Raw genomic sequence first — 19726 nt, 5'->3', positions numbered from 1 at the left:
TGCAGCGACCTTTATATCTGAAATCAATAATGGAGGAAAAGTGCAGCTGCATGCACCCAGAATTTTACTTAAAATTCCGACTGATCTTTGCAAATGGACCCGTTTAACTTGGAATGGTATTGAACACTGTTACATCGAAAGGGAAAATAGACAAATCAAAACAATACCGGTATAAAGAATTTCACCGCAATATTGTTTTCATCAGTATTTCAAAATTCATTGCATTGCCAATTTTATGAAAGAGTACTTCTCGGTTTGGAATAAGTTATCAAGATAATCATGATATGAATACATAATATTTTTGATTTAATTAAACTAACGATAAACGAATAAATCTCGTTGTGGATGGAAACAACTGATTCAACCTCAATTGGATATTTCCGTAAAACCATAATTTTATTTCATAAACATTAGATATAATATCAAATCGATCTGTAATAAAAAAAATAAAAATATCTGGATAAGTTTCAAACTGAACTAAATACATTTTTATTCAATATCAGAAAATACTTATACGCTTATATGAAAAAAGCTTTTCAAAAACAAGGTAAGTAATTGATGAATCATTTCTTAAGATTCTTTGAAGTAGAATAGGGGAATAACCATGATCCAATTACTTTTATTTTTCTCTGTGATTCTCGTGGTTTTTTGAAATATATTATGGAGAATTTTGTCAATTTTAAGGATAAAAAATGTGCATAATTTTTTTAATCATATGTTTATGCCATTAATGCCACAAAGTTCCTACAATTGCGTACACAATGTTATTATATTTTAAACGAAATCGTGTACAGTGTACAAACGCTAATGGTTTCAAAAGTGTTTGACGGGAATTTTTAATTTACTTTACAGTCTAATTCAAGTTTAGTCTAGGTAAACAATATCAGAATTACAATTGATATACACTTAAATTATACTGTATATAGGGAAATATTCGTCTCTGTTCTACCCCCCCCCCCCCCCCCTTTTGCCCTCAAAGTCAGCAGACTTAATATGTGGCATTGGAATTTAAGACCGCTCGAATGTCTCATATTATCTCTCTTTGAACATAACTTTGTCTAAGCGAATTCAAACTGGTTGCAAGTGTAGAAGGGCGAAAATAAAACAGGGCGAAAATAATCCAATATACATATGGGAAACCTATATTTTTATGGCTCGTTGCAATTTGCCAATTCTAATAAACCATATGAAAAACATATTGAATCCATATAAACTTGTAACAATGTAAAAATTTAACTCCAGGTGAATAACTTATTTATACTGGTATATGTATCTCAATATATCATGTCAATGCCCGTTTAAGCGATTAGTTTTGGGTTTTGAGGGTTTTGACCTTCACTATATACTGAACGTATTGGGGCTTGGAGTTAAAGTAGGAATTTTCTTACCATTTACACACATTTTCGAACCGATTCCTTTGTTATCGTATTTTTTTAAATTTAAATGGACTTAAGCATGTGGATAGAAGGCTAAGTACGAAAAGTTGACTGTTTAATCTTTTTTTATCATCCTATTCGATCACCATTTTTGGACAGAGGAAACCACATTCAAGCATATTGAAAGTAAAAAACAAATAAATAAGAATCGTTTACAGAGCTATACCAAACCGTTTATTTGAACAGAGCATATTCCACTGATGTCACATATAGCTGGATTGTCAGTGCACTTAATTAATTTTGATGAAATTATAATTAATAACTAAAGCTTAGAAATTTTCAATCAGTATTATGATAATCATTTAAAATAGGGCTTTAAAGCCCTTGTTAAGTTAAGATTTAAACTTTTATAATTATGAAACATTTACATGTACTTGATCATTGAAAAATGTTTTTAGAAGAAAAATTTCATTGCTGAAATACATAGATCAAGCTGAGCGCATTGGTCGAATAGGACCCGTCCAAGACCTACTTTAAAACGGGAAGCATTTTACGCGGGTTTTGTTCAATGAAATGCAAATACCTATATCAGTTTTCCGTGTCTTATCAGTAAGGAGCCTCTATTTTCTCGGGCTAAATTACGTGTACGTAAACCCGTGGTTGGAAATGAACAAACGAATTTATTTGCTACATAACCTTTAATGTTGAACGATGCATCGAGTTGAAAAAAAGATATCGCGCAGACTGTACATTGAAGACTTGTAGAAAATGTATCGTGCAAACTGTGCATAGAAGAGTTACTGTTGTAAAAACGGTATCGTGCAGACTGTGGCACCGTGCATAGAAGAGTTGTAGAAGGGTATCGTGCAGACTGTGGCACCGTGCATAGAAAAGTTGTAGAAGGGTATCGTGCAGACGTTGCATACGAGTCGTCGAAACGTTTGATCCGATATTACGTTTTTTAAACATTATTTGTATAAATAACTGTAGTTGAATAAATCTCACCGATATTTATATATAAAGCAAAAGCGTGTACATCACAAATTTTCAATAAAATAAGTATTATTTTACATCTATTTAGTTATTCAGTCAGAACTCATCTTTCAAGACAAATAATACTAATAAGTACCTTGCTAAGATGCCTGATTCATCCCAATGCGAACTTTACTTCCTTGTGTAAAGCATTGTAATCCAGATAAAATTGCATCTATAATTAAACAAGTACCGGAAATGCTGGCAAAAAGGCAGACTCAAAACACTTTAGAATAAGATCTTAGTTGAAGAAATAGTGACATTAGATTGTCAAAACAATGGAAATGAATCCCAAAAAATGAAAAAGTTACAATAAAAAAATCTGAGTTTATGGATGTTATTGCTATGATTGTACAACTGATCAATGACTAAATGGCTAGCAATAAAATAGACAGGCCTACGTCACAATGCTGTTTGACACAACACCTCAATTGACCGGGCACCTGATAACTAAGTCCATATGGACTGTAGAGTCTCCAATGGTGCTTTCTTTTCTATCATCTGAAGAATTTACATTGAATGAAAATCTATTATAGTTATCACTATTTGTAAATCCACATTCGGAATTTTCAATTGAAACGTTTGTTTGCACTCAGTAAGATAGAGAGAGAGAGAGAGAGAGAGAGAGAGAGAGAGAGAGAGAGAGAGAGAGAGAGAGAGCGCTTATCAGCAATGAGTGAGGTTGTTAAGTTGTAACTGTCCCCACAATGGCACTTTCCCGCTTCTTTATGACAGGGTTTGGTCAGTGAACGAGGCAACTTTAAATTTCAAAGGGGGCCGATAGAATGTTAACTTAACAATTATTTACATGGGACTGTATTCGTAGACACACGTGATTCAGTATGCGGTTGCTGATTTATAATTATACGTCCACACTATGCTAGCGGAATGATTTTTACATAAATGTAGAGGTAGGTCAGATAGACATTATTTATCATTGTAGCTTTTGTTTTAAAACAACTTTTTCAGGAAAGTGTCAACTGGTGTTTAATTGCCTGGATTTAAACGTCAGACTATGAAATTTAAAATTTAAAGGAAACACTGCCCTGAACGCGTCTTTAAGCTGTCCTTTTTTTTAAGAGGTTTAGTTCCAAATTGATACTAAAGGTTGAGAGCACAAAGATACTCCCTCTCCTCAGTGTGTGTGTGTGATGGGGTCGGGGTGCATGGGAGGCGGGGGGGGGGGGAGGGGGGGGGGGGTTATCACCATGGATAACAATCTGCCTAGATTTACGCAGTGGAATGCCTTGTAAAGTCCTGTACATGTTGCATTGATAAAGTAATTGTGTATTCAAATCTTTAGTGAAAAAAGAATCCTCCGAGAGCCAAAAAATGTTATTCAAACTTAGAGGTTAGTTATTGATAAACAGTTTGAGGTCAATACGTAGCGTGTATACACAACATATACATGATGATAGAACAGTATTTGTCAAACAGAACAAATGTATTTACTGTGTAAGTTCTGTAAACACAATTAAAACGCTTCGCGGTATTTCTTACATCAACAAAACTTACTTTCGAATAGTATTTCTACAAGACTAAATAGGAGGTTTCAAGACAAAATATAAAAGAAAAAAAAATTACCAAAGTGCCTGATTCAAAAATTTGTTTTTTGATGTGTACTTCCAAATTATCAATTGGGAAATTTATAGACAAAATGTTCCTGGCTGCCGTACCCCTGCCGTTTCATATTCACGAGAAAATCCGCAGGATAAAGAAAATGGGATGTTAAATTTGCTGATACATGTATATATCTAAAATCCAACTAGACATAAAACTGCGCTCTTTTCACGTGGTTCTTAACAAATAAATACTTGTCAGCTGCCTTTAACCATCAAGTTTTCGCTTATTTCCGACGCAAAGTTGGGATTTACGAAGCAGCCCAAAAAATCCGTACATGACCTCCCTACAAATACTTTTCCTTATTGGTATTCCAGTGTTTCTAATACTAAAAATACTCATTGAATACCTTTATTGTGTCCTCAGAATATACCGTTAAAGCTTCCATATATCATGTCACAATAAAACAAATTGCCTTTGCCAAAAGTACAGGTGACCCAAAGTGCAAATTACATTTACTGTATAGTACCGTAATTATTGTAAATTTTGAATTTAACGAGTGGTAGTAAAAACAAAATCGACAACATGACAATATAATTACTGGAGAACTTTCATTGGATCTTTCGCTATAAAGATATGTAGAAGTTTCCTTTCTCCAGTATATCATTTGCGCCGTGGGTAATTATTCTTTTAATACGACGTTTTCCGAGATGTTATCTTTCAAGTTTGTCGAGTTTTATGTACATGTGCTTACATTTTTTCAATATAAACATGATTAAGACTTATTCACCCTGGAGCAATTTATAGGACCCGGCTGATTTTATTGAACACCCCATTGCTCCTTTCAGTGTTGCTGGATTGTGTGAATTATTTTGATTTAAGTAATCGGTTCTCTCTATATATGGAATATAATGCTGTATTTGGTATTCATACCGACTATTGTTGTGTATGAATACGCCATGTGCGGATCCAGAAATATTTCGGGGAAAGGATGGGGATTGGGGTCGGAGGGATAATTTTGTTTGCCAGGGGAGGTTCGAGTCCTATTTTTGGTAATTTTACCATGTAAAGTTAAGGAGTTGGAATTTTCCAGGGAAAGGGGGGGTCTATTGAATGTGATTCTTTGAAAAATGCTCAAACAAAATTATTTTTACATAAAAAATACTTTAAAGAAAAGAATTTAAACCGAAAATCAGCTTCAAACATCTCCTCCCTCCAAATTAAATACAATTTTAAAATGTAAAATTCATAAAATCTCACTGATAAATATAAATTTTGGTGTAATATAATGATTTTAATATATCCACACAAGAACTGGCATTCAGTAATTTTTTCATGAAAAACCGTATTGGGATAAATCCTGACTTCAAATAAGAAATGGACAGTTAGTCTTGTACAACAGAAAACGCATTCTAAAGGCAGCATCCAGGTGTTCCGACTTGGATACATCGATCGATCAATTTCTGCAGAACTTTAATTCGATTCTATCGGAGATGATTTGAAAATTTAATTTTAATCATTCAGGTTTAAATGCACTTTATCTACGCTAAACTGGAGACGCCATGGTGAAAGGGAAGGATATTCATTTGAGAAAGGGGCATTGATCATGCCCTTGTAGTTGATGTTTTGCTTGAATGTTTTGGTAAAGTTTACTTAACAACTGCAGCAAACAGGATATAATGCAATTCAAGGATAGAACAATCTATAACATATAATTAGATTTTGTACCTTTAACAACACTAACCTCTGTGATAGCTACATCCCTACGCCATATCCCATCGCTACTACCCCTATCACAAACCCTCCCCTCCTTCAACCCCCAACGCCAAAAAAAAAGAAGATTAATAATGGGTCCCAGGGATGATCTAGACGGGAAGCGCAAATCCGCAGTAAACCAGGATCAATGAGCGCGTCTCATCAAATGTCCTGTTTTCTTCCTTGCCCGAGCTGAATTAGCTATGTCCTCAATCGATGGCCGTGGCCATTAGACTAGTCTGTCAGGTTGACACTCATTGCGCGAGTCATGTGTGTGCGCGTGTGTGGAACGTGTATATATATATAAGGACTACAAGTGTGACAGGTGCTCGTCAAATATCGTAGTTCAAGAAAGTTAACGCAGCGTTTGTGAGGTAAGGATAAGCTACAGTATGTTCTGATTACATTTAATGGCATTTGATAATCATTTATCTCGCCAACTCTTGATCCTGGTTATTACATCCTCCAAATTTTATTTTCTTTTTTTAATATTTTTCTTCGATATGTTGATGTTGTTGCAGTTAATGCTAGACGATGATTCAAAACGTATCGGCGTTTCATTGATTTGTGAAACCCATTCAGTGATTTTGAAAAGCCGCTCATCTCGTAAATATGGTAATTAATGTATGAGCCAGTAAAAAATTGAATATTGAGGAAATCAACGTTTAGTTTGTTTAACATGGTCAAAATTTTTGGCACGATATCACCATGTTTGTATATTTTTTATTCACCTCAAACCGTATCCTTTCTTGTTCATGCTTAAACCATGAATACAGATGACAAACCATGCTATCAGGTGATATGCTATCATCTGGCAATAAAAGCAAAGCATTCATTTTTAGTGAAGCGTTGCCTTATTGCAACCCTTGAACTGAATGCGATACACTGTGTAATATATATGGTTCGGAGGTACATTGTACTGTATGGAGGGAAATCGATGGAAGGCAACATGTGTAATAACTTAGACAACGGACACAGTGCGTGTGTGTGATTCCTTGTAAGTTGTTTGGTTGTTGAGTTGTGTAGTTTAAAATTTGTTGCTTAGTATACAAGGTGAGTTGAATGTATGCATGGCGACGGCATATGGTCGATGTGCAAATGAATGGAGACTAAAAACTAGAAGGAAGGAAATTCCTCTAAAGACGGTAATTAAGCTTTCCAGCTAAGGCGTGCACACCTGGCATACTCTAAAACCTGGCCTGGCCTGGCTTGGCCCCATTGGCCTGGCCTGGCCTCAAAGTTGGCCTGGCCTCATTTTTGGCCTCAAAATTGGCCTGGCCCCAAATTTTGGCCTGGCCTCAAAAATTGGCCTGGCCTCTAATTTGGCCTCTTCAAAATTTTTTGACCTCAACATTTTAAAATTTCTTTTTTTCTCCTTTTCTTACATTTAGATTGAATTTTTATTGATTTCTTTTAGAAATTGAATATTTTAAAGGAATAATCATATGAAAAAATATATAAGACAAGATGACCGATTTTTCAAGTTGAATAACTTTAATCCATGTCTAAACACACAAAAAATACCTATGACATGCATGTACAGCACTGCTCTTATTATAAGGAATAGATTTTGCAAATACTAAAGCGATTAAGTTGCCACTCCCATCTCCCATTTTAAATTTAAACATCATTTTAAGAGACTGACCTGGTTGATATCCAAAACATTTGTAAACTCGTACATAGCATTTAATTGTTATCACTGTGTAATGCACTTTAAAACTTGCTGTTTGTTTACATTACCTGTCAACACCAATCGAGCCCAAATCCCCCCCCCCCCCCAGCAGCAATTCGGTCCCTACTCTGCTACATTAAGGTCAGATTCATTGCCTATCCTGTCGTTTAACATTTCACATGTCTAATTTAATTAATGGCATTTGTGAACGACTGCAACATTGCATCCTTCGATAGCTTGACTCAGTGATGTTCATTAATCATCACCTCCTGATTATAGAATAGAGTTTCTTGTATGTGTTGCTTGTATATTTAGGAAATAATTGTTCTCCTATGGGGAATTGTCATTATCAGAATTTTAACAAAGCAGAACATTTTGTGATTTTTGATGTTGGTTAGAATAAACAAATATTGGCCTCCTTCCATTACTTTTTTCTCAAACAGGTCATTGGTGAAAGAAGAGTTACATAGATATTGTCCAATCCTGAGAGCATTTTATCTAAATACATTGCAAAAACATGCCATGGTTATACATTGGCAGGGCAAAATCATATTCTTAAGTTCTTAAGAATTTAAATCAGACTGAATAAAAATCTGTTAGAATTGATTACTCAACATACTTGTAGTCATAGATATATATTGTTAGTACTATATTTTCAATTGTATCTATTATTATTAATACACTATCACTTTAAGACACAATAGCCACCAAACAGGATGTTTAATGTGCATTGAAAATAAATCAATAAAAAATTCATAAAAACATCAAATATGTAAAGAAAATATAAAAATAAATTTGAGGCCAAAAATTTTTGTAGAAGCCAAATTTGAGGCCAGGCCAATTTTTGAGGCCAGGCCAAAATTTGGGGCCAGGCCAATTTTGAGGCCAAAAGTGAGGCCAGGCCAGGCCAATGGGGCCAAGCCAGGCCAGGCCAGGTTTTAGAGTATGCCGTGCACACCTAAAGCAATGTTGATTTCTCGGCAACCACAGCCATTAATTATCGCTTTGTCGAGGATTTGTTGTCTGGTCTAGCGCTTTCCGAAGGCTGTTATTGAACAAAATAATTTGAAAACAAGAATGATATGTCATTTTTTTTACTAGCCTGTGGATTTAAAATGTCTATGTATAATTAATTACCATATATATTCATCACAATTTACGACCCTAATTTTTTTCGTCATTCTCTTTGTATATGCCTTTGACCATGTTGACAGCAGTAGCATTATCCAATATATAATCTGTCGATAGCATGTTCTTTGTACATTCATCATTAGTGTTTCTGCATAGGATTTTCAGTTCTACGTGGTAATGGGAATATTCGGTATACTTTGGGGATTTTTATATTAGTATATTAGTAGTTTGTGCACAATCGATCATTGATATTGACCAAACCCCCCCCCCCCCCCCCCACCCCACCTCCACTTGCACAAGGACCAACTCCTTTTGCTTTCACTTTGTACGAGTACAGTTGATTACGTACACAAGCGTCCTGCTGTTATAACACCTCCGATCGGATTGAGAAGGATGTGACTTGCTTGTAATAATGCTACATGGCATTCTGTGCTGTGTGGGCCTACAGCTTTAATCGTGGTATCAAGGTATGCTCGGAATGTTTCAAGACGCCGTTTATGTTATGCAATTCGTAGTTTGTTATGGCGAATAAGACTCTCTCTCTCTCTCTCTCTCTCTCTCTCTCTCTCTCTCTCTCTCTCTCTCTCTCTCTCTCTCTCTCTCTCTCTCTCTTTGCCAAAACCTGGTATTCTATCTTGGAACCCCTTTTTAAGCCTAGCTTAGCGCACATACCAACTTTATTTTTACTGATTATAATGAATATATAAAACTACTACACGTGTTTGCAAATCGTGCATTCTGCAATGAAAGCCTGGCGCCCGATATGTCTGTTCAAGAAGAATGTTGAAGGTTTCATATGAATTGCTTCAATGTAATTCTTTTTTTTATCACAAGATATGAATGGATGATATATATTATTTTTCTTTTCTTCTTTTAATTTCTAAAGAGTTATCATATAATACTGAAAGAATTCAAAATTTACTGTCAGAAGCCATTTTGTTGAAGTAGAAAAAAAGATAAACAGTCTACTCTACCCTAATCGAATTATCTTCAAAAATAATATTTTGTTATGCAACGTCGTCTGTGTTGCCGGATGCAAATTGTTTTGCGTGACATTGATTGACGTACTCTAGGGTTAAAAATAGTACTGTGTACTTTATTGATTAATCAATAACCATGTTTCGTTTTAAAATACCAAGTACTGTCAAGTTATGTAACCGCTCTTGGAACTCTTGTTTATAAAATAGTTTTTTTTTTAAATTGAAACAAGCATGCGTTCAAAAAGTTAATGAACATCCCTCCTCCAGTGTCAATTTAAATGAGATTTTTATAAACATGGTCCTCTTCCTATTCTTCGGTTTCATAGGGAAACTTTTTGACGGAGAAATATGTAAATATCAACATTTATCTTGGACAAACTGCAAACAGTTTCAATTGAAGACCGGAGAATTTTTTCAATATGTTATTAGCATGTCGTCTAACAAAGTATTTTTACCTCGTGCTTTGTTTAATTTTCAGTAGATCAGGATTTTATGATAATATACTTAAAATTCATACGTCTTTAGGTAGAGTCCATTATTATTTTAAGATAACTAATAAAAGGTCGCAGATGTCCATTACCTGGACAGAAGGTATACATTCATAAAATAGTGTACATACGTAACTATGGTAACTATAAGGGCGTGAAAAGACAAAAGAATTTAATTAGATGATACATGTCCAATGTACTTTTAATTAATAAACATCTTTTGACTGACTGAAGGTAAGGTGTTTAAAAAAAGGATTAAGAGTCTGATAATTTGTTAAGTTATAATCTCTCTCTCTCTCTCTCTCTCTCTCTCTCTCTCTCTCCTCTCTCTCTCTCTCTCTCTCTCTCTCTCTCTCTCTCTCTTTTAAGGTTTCAAAAAAAGATAGACGGTATATAATTTGTGATAAAATTGCTATGATACAAAGCGTTTTGATGCAGAAAAATATTTATAAACTGCCTAGCAATTATCTTCAGATGGCTGTCTGAGCGCATTTAAAGGCACCACATAAAAAATTAAAGAATGATTTAGTTTAATGGGAAATTTGGAGAAAAATTATCATATGACATTCTTTAATCGGAGCTAGAGATAAATGAAAAATAAATTTTTTTTAGCAGTCAAATAATATCTATGTCATTCGAGCTTGACGTTAAATGAGACTTTCACATGGATAGCATTCGAAGACATTTAAACTATGTTTACCCATTAGCGGGTGACTGTGGGTCCTTATCAGGTCTCCTCTTACTAAAGAGTTCCTTTTATTTCTTCTACTTGAGATTTCAGTACATATACCATAATGAAGCTTGTATTGACATGAATTTGAGGAAAACTTCGTGCCGTTTAAATGAAAGTCAACACTCAACAATTTATCAGTCAAATTCAAGAATTATGAAGTAAATCCTATTGACATAAAGAATATATATATACCAAAAAAACACCCAGATTGTTCTGTTAAACATTGCTGTAATGGTTACAGTGAGGCCCCACTGTTTTTGCTAAGTTAGACCGAACCATTAGGCACATAGCAGAATAGAGGGTTCAGCCCCCCCCCCCCCACTTTTTTTTCGCATGAAACGTAATTGTTCCATATTGTACGTTTGAAAGATTGAGAAGTTGGAGTCAAAGCCCCCCCCCCCCCCCCCAAGTCCCCCCCCCCCCCCCGGATTAGGATTTTCATGATTTGGGAAAAAAATGTTATGGCCGGAAAGATTTTTTTGTTTTGGATGTATAGGATTACTCCCCCCCCCCCCCCCCCCCCCCACACGGATAAGGATTTTCATGATTTTGGGAATTAGGTTTTTTCTCTCAATATTTCTGAGGATCAGTCTAGCCCCCCCCCCCCCCCCCCCCCCCCCACTTTCAATTTGCTTCCGACGCCAGTGGAGAGAGAGAGAGAGAGAGAGAGAGAGAGAGAGAGAGAGAGAGAGAGAGAGAGAGAGAGAGAGAGAGAGAGGTAAGACACAATGAGGACAAATTGATATATACTTGACCGAAAAATTTTAATTAGAAGTCAGAGGTTTACATGCCGACAACCCTTCATGTATGTTTCTTAAAACACCTCGTGTTTTGAATAAATGTAGATAAATATTTACATAAAACCTTTATTAAGTACTGAAAAGTTAAGTCTGAAAAAGTTGGTCTACCCAGTCACGATGCTAGTTTAAAAAACGTCTTGTCTACACTTCCACTGTTTGTATTAAGTTTAGGCTACAACTACAAGGCCCTTCCGACTAGATCAACCTGTAAAGTGACATATTTCTCGTAATCAAGTTAAATGTTTTGGTTGTTCTCTCCATACAGAACTACAGTTGGGGTGGAATCAAGACGGACATGTCCAAGGTCTGTCCGTGAATGTCCATGTTAACGAACGCTGGGAAATTTTCGGACCGAGCTGCATGGACTGTAGGGAGTATGGAACTGTTCACGTCTAGTCTCTGGCATAAAAGGTAATTCAAAAGACTCCCATCAGTGACATTATTATCACTGTCATCACAATAGCTTCATCACGATTATCATCACTGACTTTAACATGACCAATTTCATCGTAAATTGTATTAATACAATCATTGATTGTGTCATGGTTGTTGTCATCATCGTGAGATTTGTGTTTATGTAGATGGAATGACAATAATGAATTTATTTTCACAAATTGACATCAAGCATAGTGTAGAGACAAATGCAATTCAAAATGAACATAGATAAATATAGATGCACTACATGCATAAAAAATGATAACCAGGTAAGCTGTCCGATCCATATTAGGACCAAATTTTTCTAGCCTTAAATATCCATCATGTATTTAATACTTTGATATTTATTTAAAGCATTTAAGAGTATAAAAAGATTTACCGATGGTAATGTTCACTAAGCAGTAATTAATTAATGAAGACTGCATTAAGGTCTATGGAGACAAGCACATTTTTTTAAGATAAAAAAGTAATTACTAGTATTAGGAATATCAAAAATTGCTTAAGTGGAAAGTAAAGGGACTTTTTCAAAATTTATTTTTCCATTTTCAATGTTTATACTGATAAATATAAAAGTTTATAATGCTACGTAAAAATTTGAAAGTCAAATACCAAGTTATAAGCAAGATACATGGTTCATAATTCTTTGTTTTATAAACAAAGCTCGAATATTGTCATTTTTTACATATGTGTTGTATTGGTGTTAGTTTCAGTCAAATGTATATTACTTTTGTTGATAATAGTATTTATGAAGATGTTGAATTAGTTTAAATTGTTTTTACACGTCATTTTGTCTAAGAAATGGTAATTCTCTACATTACATTTTTTGTAAACAACTATAAGACTCGAGCTTTTTTTTTTACATAACAATCAATTCTTACCTCTGTAGTCACTATCTCGTTTGTAACTTGATTTTAACATTCAATATTTTGGTCAATCATTTAAAATGCACCACTAAACCATTTTAGACATAAAAAATAAAAATAATTTTTTTTTTATCTCAAATCGTGTCCAAGTCCCTTTAAGAACAAAAAACTATTGAAAATAAATTTTATACCGTGTAGATTTTTTTTAGAATTAATTTTTATAGAATAAAAACAAATGGGGACAACTCTTCAAAAAAAAAAGAAAAAGAAAAGGTCATTGATTAGGACCCATTCCACACTTACATATTGATACTAAAATAGGGAAATTATGCTCAAGTATACTGAGTATTAAGCCCATACAAATCTGTTATGCACCCAGATTCATTGAATCTGAGGCTGTTATGGATCAGATACCTTAAATACGTGTAAATAAATAAAGTAAAGATATGGGCATCGACAAACCAGGTATTGAAAGATTTCTCATGCTTTAAATTTCCCCCACATTTGATATTCTATGACACAAAGTAAATATTTAAATATCTTTTGTTGATAAATCTTTGTGAATTCCAAATGAAAAAAAGTGGAAGCACACACAAAATAAAAGTAAGGAAAGGTAACGACAATTTCATGCCTTGGGTACTTTCTAAATTTTTCCACAGACCGTCAAAGAATCTTATAACCATTTTATTCTGTAAAACAAAATTATTATGACAAGTACATGTGGACACTTGCAGTTGATCTATAAGAGGAAATCACCAACCAAAATGGCCTCCAAAACCCGATAAACTTAACGCATTTGGTCCACAGAAAGCGCCATTTTATTTGGCATCTGGTTTTAACGTTTTGTATTGGACGAAATCTTCCAATTGAGATCTAGTTTTCCTTCCCGAATCTCCCTTTTCCAATAGGTTTGAGTATTGGCGCATTGAACGGAATGTTTGTCATCGCACTAGACATTCTCGAGCACCAGGCACCTGGAATTAAATATGACGTCAAAGTTTGACACTGATCAAAAGGAATTTTTTTGTAGGGATTATTACCTTGCACCAAGAGTAGATATTTTTCCGTGTATTAAGTACACAATTCAGCCCATCAAACCCCCATATGTATGGACCGTGTGAAGGTTTTTAAACTTTGAATTAGAAGCATGTTATTCTTGAATATCCTTCATTTGTTTAAAACAACATCCCTGTCCATGAGCATCCCCTCTATTTTAAGAGGGAGAAGATGAGGATATGATTGGCAAAATTAATCAAACTTTGATTTGAAATAACATGCAATGAAAATCTTGACTGGTTAATGGTACATCTGAAATTGTATGTCAATGTGATGAACTATACCAACGCATATTTATTAAATTTCTTTATAATGCACGTTGTATTAAATTGTTTGCACGGTGCATTACTAATATTTAATATGATAAAAAGCTTATTGTTGGTCTATTTTAAAAATATGCATTTAACTTATTATATGTCAATATTATCAAGGATTATATTTAAAGCCCTAGAGCTTGCGTTGAGAAATAACTCAAATGTGTAACAAAGAAATTTACTTTATCTATTTACAAGTATTGTTATTCTTCATATGTACATATGCATATCCTATTGAAAATTAGTAATTCCACGTATAATGAAATTATTTTAATGACCTGCCTCTTACTGTTGCATTGTTGAATTTTTCTGATAACAAAAGCATTTTTAATATATTTACCTAAATTGCACAAATCCTTTACATTTTGTGTTGACGATAATAGAATTAAATTAAAGACAGAGGGTTTAATATAATAAAACTTCTTAGGGAATTTTCCCGTAATAGGGACATTTCAATATAAAATGATATTCATCTTCTATATCTAAAATACAAAGAGAACATAAACGTCTTTGTAATGGAACATTGTTATATCTGCCAGTTTCGATGGTAAGACCTTAATTTACATATAAGTTTCTTATATTGTAAAGGAATTCCTTTTGTTATATATGACTGCAAGGTACAATGATCAACTAAATATTTATAGATTGTACATTTGGATGAGGCATTTATGTCAGCTAGTAGAGACTGTTTAAAATTATCAAAAATACGTTGCTTGGTGATTGTTAAAATAATTTCTGGCTTTTCAAAAAGTTGATTTTCCCATAAGTCTATTAGCCCAATACTTGTTGACATGTTCTTAATCTCTGCAGCCCAGATTTTACATTTGTTTTTACCTAAAGTTCCATTAAACATATTAACATAACATGGATTCAAAATGCAATTTTTGATGATAAAAGTTTCATCCAGTATCTTAAAATACGTATTTTTCTGATACATTGCAGAGGCATTCTGCCCAATTCACAATAAATAACTGCATTAGATGTGCCCCTTTTAACATTAAGTATGTTTTACAATAATTAAGATGAATTTTTTGTCTATGTTTGTTTGAAAATTTATGACGTGCGTTGAATACCTATTTTGTGTGATATATGTCTTCTGCAATACAGTTCAAGTCGTTGAATAGGAGACTTTTAGCACTGCTAACAAACACTCTTCACAAATGCAGATTTAAAATACATGTAAGTGTAGAAACAAATTATAGGTATAAAGTAACTTAACTATACTTGCAGAGATCTGTATACGTTTAAAAATTATTGGCAACAAAAGTTGTTTATTAATAAGTACAAAAAAAGCATATACAAATAATAAAAATTATTATTGTTGGCATAAAAAATAGATTATGAATGAAATACAATAACATTACGAATCAATTTTGAACCCTAAAACCGAATAACTTCATAAAACATAAGTGACACAAAGTGGGCGCGGTTCTGATAGCCTAACCGAAGAACGGTATTGGCTGCGCCGCGTAGGAATACATAGCATTTGCTACATAAAAATAGCGGTTTTAAAATAGTGTTGTTTTAAAGTGTACAAATTGGAAATAATATAAATATAAGTAATAAGGAATCATTCTTATTCTCATGACTCATGAATATTATGAGGTAAAAATTTCGGTCGGAGCGTGGTCAAATCTATCGTAGAGGCCTTCGGGCTTTATTGGATTTTACCGCGCCCGACCGAAATTATCACCCCATAATACTCAAAGAATGATTCCTTGTTACTCAATTAAGTCTTCAAATCGAGTTTTAAGCGACTTCTCTAAAAGAACGATTGTTGTAAAATCCCAGATCTTTTCGCCATTGAATTACTCAATGAAGATAATATTTCAATATCAGGCTTTTTTAAAAGTTTGTGTGATTGAAATGAAATGATTTGTAAATAAGTTTCATTTTTCCCTTTCAGCACGTGGAATAGACCCGGAATCAAAAGCGTGTTGTCTATATACTTCAGAAGTCCCAAAAGAGCTCTTTTTCTGACCATCCTAATCTCAGCCCTATTACTTTTGGCTATTCATGTATGGGGAAGTTTATTACACGTTCATCAATTTGTCTACAAATGTCATGAAGAGTATGGATATCCCTTGAACGACACAGTTGTTAATCCACATCCTTATAAATACATAACGAACGCGTCATCCACTTGTGCTGACATCCCGGAAGTCTACGTCATCACTCTTGTCAAATCTGCAGCGGGAAATTTCAAACAGAGGCATTTCATACGTCAAACATGGGGTATCGACGCTCGGAAAAAGAGACTTAAATTATTATTTCTTTTAGGATACGACATAGATAACCAGTTTATGGTAGAATATGAAAATAGAGTGCACGGAGATATTGTTCAACAAGATTTCCACGAAAACTATTACAACAACACTGTCAAGGTAACGTCAGCGCTTAACTGGGTGACCACCTTCTGCAAACATGCAAAATTTATTCAGATTGTGGACGACGATATGTACATTAACTTTCAAAATGTTCTTGACTTTCTTGAGGACAAGAAACAAAGTGATAGGTTCAATCTGTACGCTGGATATCTTATACGCGAGCCGATCCCAGATAGAGTCCTTGAATCTAAGTGGTATATTTCTCCCAGCAACTATTCGTTTGACTGTTTCCCGCCCTATATAGCCGGGGGATATGTGTTGATGAACAGTCGAACTGTTCGAGAGTTTCAGAAGATCATTCCGTACATTCCACCCCTACCTTTTGACGATGTCTATTTTGGCATCGTCTCCCAGAAATTAGACATTTTTCCGTCCAATATTAATACTTTAGATGTTAGCAGGTCTCTTACAGCGCGCGAAAAAGTGAAGTGTCTTATAGCAATACATGATTTCAAAACTCTACAAGATTTTATGTATGCATATAATGTTACTCACAATAGATTCATTGAGGTTAGGTGACGACATGTATAATTTAAGATATTAGAATTTCTTGGGTATTTTAGAAAACTTGTTTTATTTGTAAAAATAATACATATGGTTTTAACTTAACTATCTAGTGGATTGATAAACGTAAACGTGTCAATACATCTAAAGTTTGGGAAGTGAAATATTTTTTCAAGCAATTGTTCATTGTTTTTTATTGAAAATTCGTTACATAAAATGTTTGCAATCATAATGATGTTTAGTTTAGTGACAAATTTCTATACATTCTCTAGATGGTGAATTGTATAGTTTAACAAAGAGCAGTTTTAATATGGAAATCCTCACATAAAGTTTCTCAGAAAAACAATTGTAGATCAAATGAGGATTTTCCTTAAAGTTGAATACGCGAAAGAAATGTTACACCATTGTATTAAATTTTTTTAATCATTATTATTCGCTTGTTAGTGATAAAAACAGCTTTTATAGCTCAGAAGATGATATTTATAGCAGTTTATGAATTGTCTAACAAGATCTCTGCATCTATTTTTATTACATTTTTATTATTTATTTTTTATATGTATTACATGAATTACCTGTCTGCTTTGAAGTGCTTTCCCCGATACCAAAATGACGGGAGACAACACTGCATGCAAATATTTTTTGTATTTATTTTTTTTCTTACAAAAATAATATATATACATGTACTTCTTTTATACTTGCCAAATAGTTTATGCTGTCTGTAGCTAAATTATTAGTCCTATTATTAGCCCTCTGTTACAGTGTTGTTGTAAATGCACAGAAAGTTTTAGAGTATGTCCATTTAATACTCAAAGGCTTCAGGCATTTGAACCTTCGTTTCCAGGATCATGAAGCAAACTTAGACTTAAGTCAAAAATTGTAAACTGTCTTAATGTCTCTTGATTGAAATGACTGAAAAAATAGAAATGCAATGAAAAGGGTCTTGATACAAAATTTACAGTTACAAATTTTGATCGTCGTTATAATGATAAACAATCATTTTATGACTGACTGAAATTTTGACGTAAGTCTGAAATTACGTCATGATCATGAGGCCTGACTGTTATATATATAAACGTTTACGGTGTTACTGCAATTCGGGTTTATTGCTAGTATATTGACCATCGCATTTTGTTGATTTTATATTTAATTCATGGAACTCTTAAATCATACATAGTTCATTTCTTACTGGTGTTCAAAGAGTGATTTGAGAAGACAACAACAAAAATTGTTTTCTTTTGGTTGTTGAATAATCTTCTAAATATGTCGCCTCTTTGCCTCCATATACTAATAGCTTCAGCCCTTTTTAACTACGCCCGTATTTTAAGTGCTCAGATTAAGCTATTGCACTCGATGACGTCATCGTTGACTACACATTAGACCCAATATCGTATATTGAAAATGTATAATATTATATTAGTAATAGAGAACACAAAACTATTCTAAATCTTGTGTTTATAATATTGCATTGCATTAGGTAAGTGGGTCTGTGTACATTATGAGTGTCTAACACTTTAATCTCCAACTGCATTTAAAACAATATTCTATCTATGCATACAACTGTGTAGTACTACATAAACTATACATCTACTGTTCTTATAAGAATTATGAAGTTTTAATGATATGGTTCTATCTGAATGATATAATTTATATTTTTTTACACTTTCTAGAAATAAAAACAGTTTTTGTTTATCTATGCATACAACATTGTAGTATTACATATATTATATACAACTGTTCATATAAAGATTATGAAATTATAATGTTACAGTTCTATCTAAATAACATAATTAATTTTTTACACTGGCTAGGAATAAAAAACAGTTGTTTTTTTGCTTTTTAAAATCCAACAGATGTACATGTAGATCTAATATTCTATAAGAAAAAGTAAATAAACATGAACAAATGTCCAGATATGTTAAGCTTTGCAATAATTTTGAAATTTCTTATTTGGCATACTTTCCTCATCGACCTCCATCTTATCTCCTTTTTAATAGAATAAATTCAAACAAAATATCAAATGAAAGGGATTTAAAACTTGTTTTTTAAAGTTTCAATTTATCATTTGAGATCTCTGTGGAAAAAGAAATTGGTAAAGGTTTTATGGATAATACAGAGTAAAAACATGTATGTTTTGGTGCACAACCAACCAACCCAACCAGCCCCCCCCCCCCCCCGAAAAAAAATATCGAATGGGAATTCACTCATTTCCATCTACACAATGTCAAGGTTTTGTGAATACGGAACTCCACACAATTCACAAAACCCTGACATTGTGTAGATGGGATCCATTCTGATACATTTTTTTTAAATATGTACTTAGACACTTTTGTCTGTTTGAAAACTGCACGTGCATGAAATCTTTCAAAACATATTCGTGGGCAGCCAGTTTTCTTAGATCCAGTTTGAAATGCAAGAACACCGGTCTGTCCGTAAACATGATAGCTTCAACGATAACGGTTATTAGGCATAATATAGCGGTTGTTATGAGGATGTATTGATCCGTGTGAGTAGTTCAACTTTTGTGTACTCATGTACAGAATGTGATTATTAAGAATGATTGTCTTAATTTTGTCCCAAATATTAAGGGCCCTAAATATGGTATTGAACAATTTACGTGCAATAAATTTTTCTACAAGTGTA

At 33.6% G+C, this 19726-nt stretch overlaps 1 protein-coding gene and 1 long non-coding RNA gene across 7 annotated transcripts in view; one reads left to right on the top strand and one right to left on the bottom strand.

The window, feature by feature from the left end:
- Positions 1-2955, bottom strand: part of LOC117680773 (uncharacterized) — a 15663-nt gene extending 12708 nt beyond the window's left edge. Inside the window, exon 1 of the long non-coding RNA XR_004595698.2 lies at positions 2506-2955. This is a non-coding gene — a long non-coding RNA (uncharacterized lncRNA). The remainder of the gene's footprint in view (positions 1-2505) is intronic.
- LOC105334278 (beta-1,3-galactosyltransferase brn) overlaps positions 1-19726 on the top strand; it is a 21592-nt gene extending 1866 nt beyond the window's left edge. The window contains exons 1-3 of one of the 6 annotated variants that reach the window (XM_034443388.2): positions 3229-3319; positions 11793-11938; positions 16102-19726. In XM_034443388.2, coding sequence (XP_034299279.2) covers positions 11844-11938; positions 16102-17101 — 1095 coding nt within the window. In that variant the 5' untranslated portion in view covers positions 3229-3319; positions 11793-11843 and the 3' untranslated portion in view covers positions 17102-19726. Of the gene's footprint in view, positions 1-3228; positions 3320-5889; positions 6098-6564; positions 6721-6746; positions 6869-8852; positions 8994-11792; positions 11939-16101 lie in introns of those variants that run through there. The other 5 variants (XM_011437656.4, XM_011437659.4, XM_011437661.4 and 2 more) reach the window with 5 other exon arrangements.

This window comes from Magallana gigas, chromosome 5 (assembly GCF_963853765.1).
Source record: "Magallana gigas chromosome 5, xbMagGiga1.1, whole genome shotgun sequence".
Lineage (NCBI taxonomy): Eukaryota > Metazoa > Mollusca > Bivalvia > Ostreida > Ostreidae > Magallana > Magallana gigas.
This window is presented reverse-complemented; position numbering and strand designations above follow the sequence as displayed.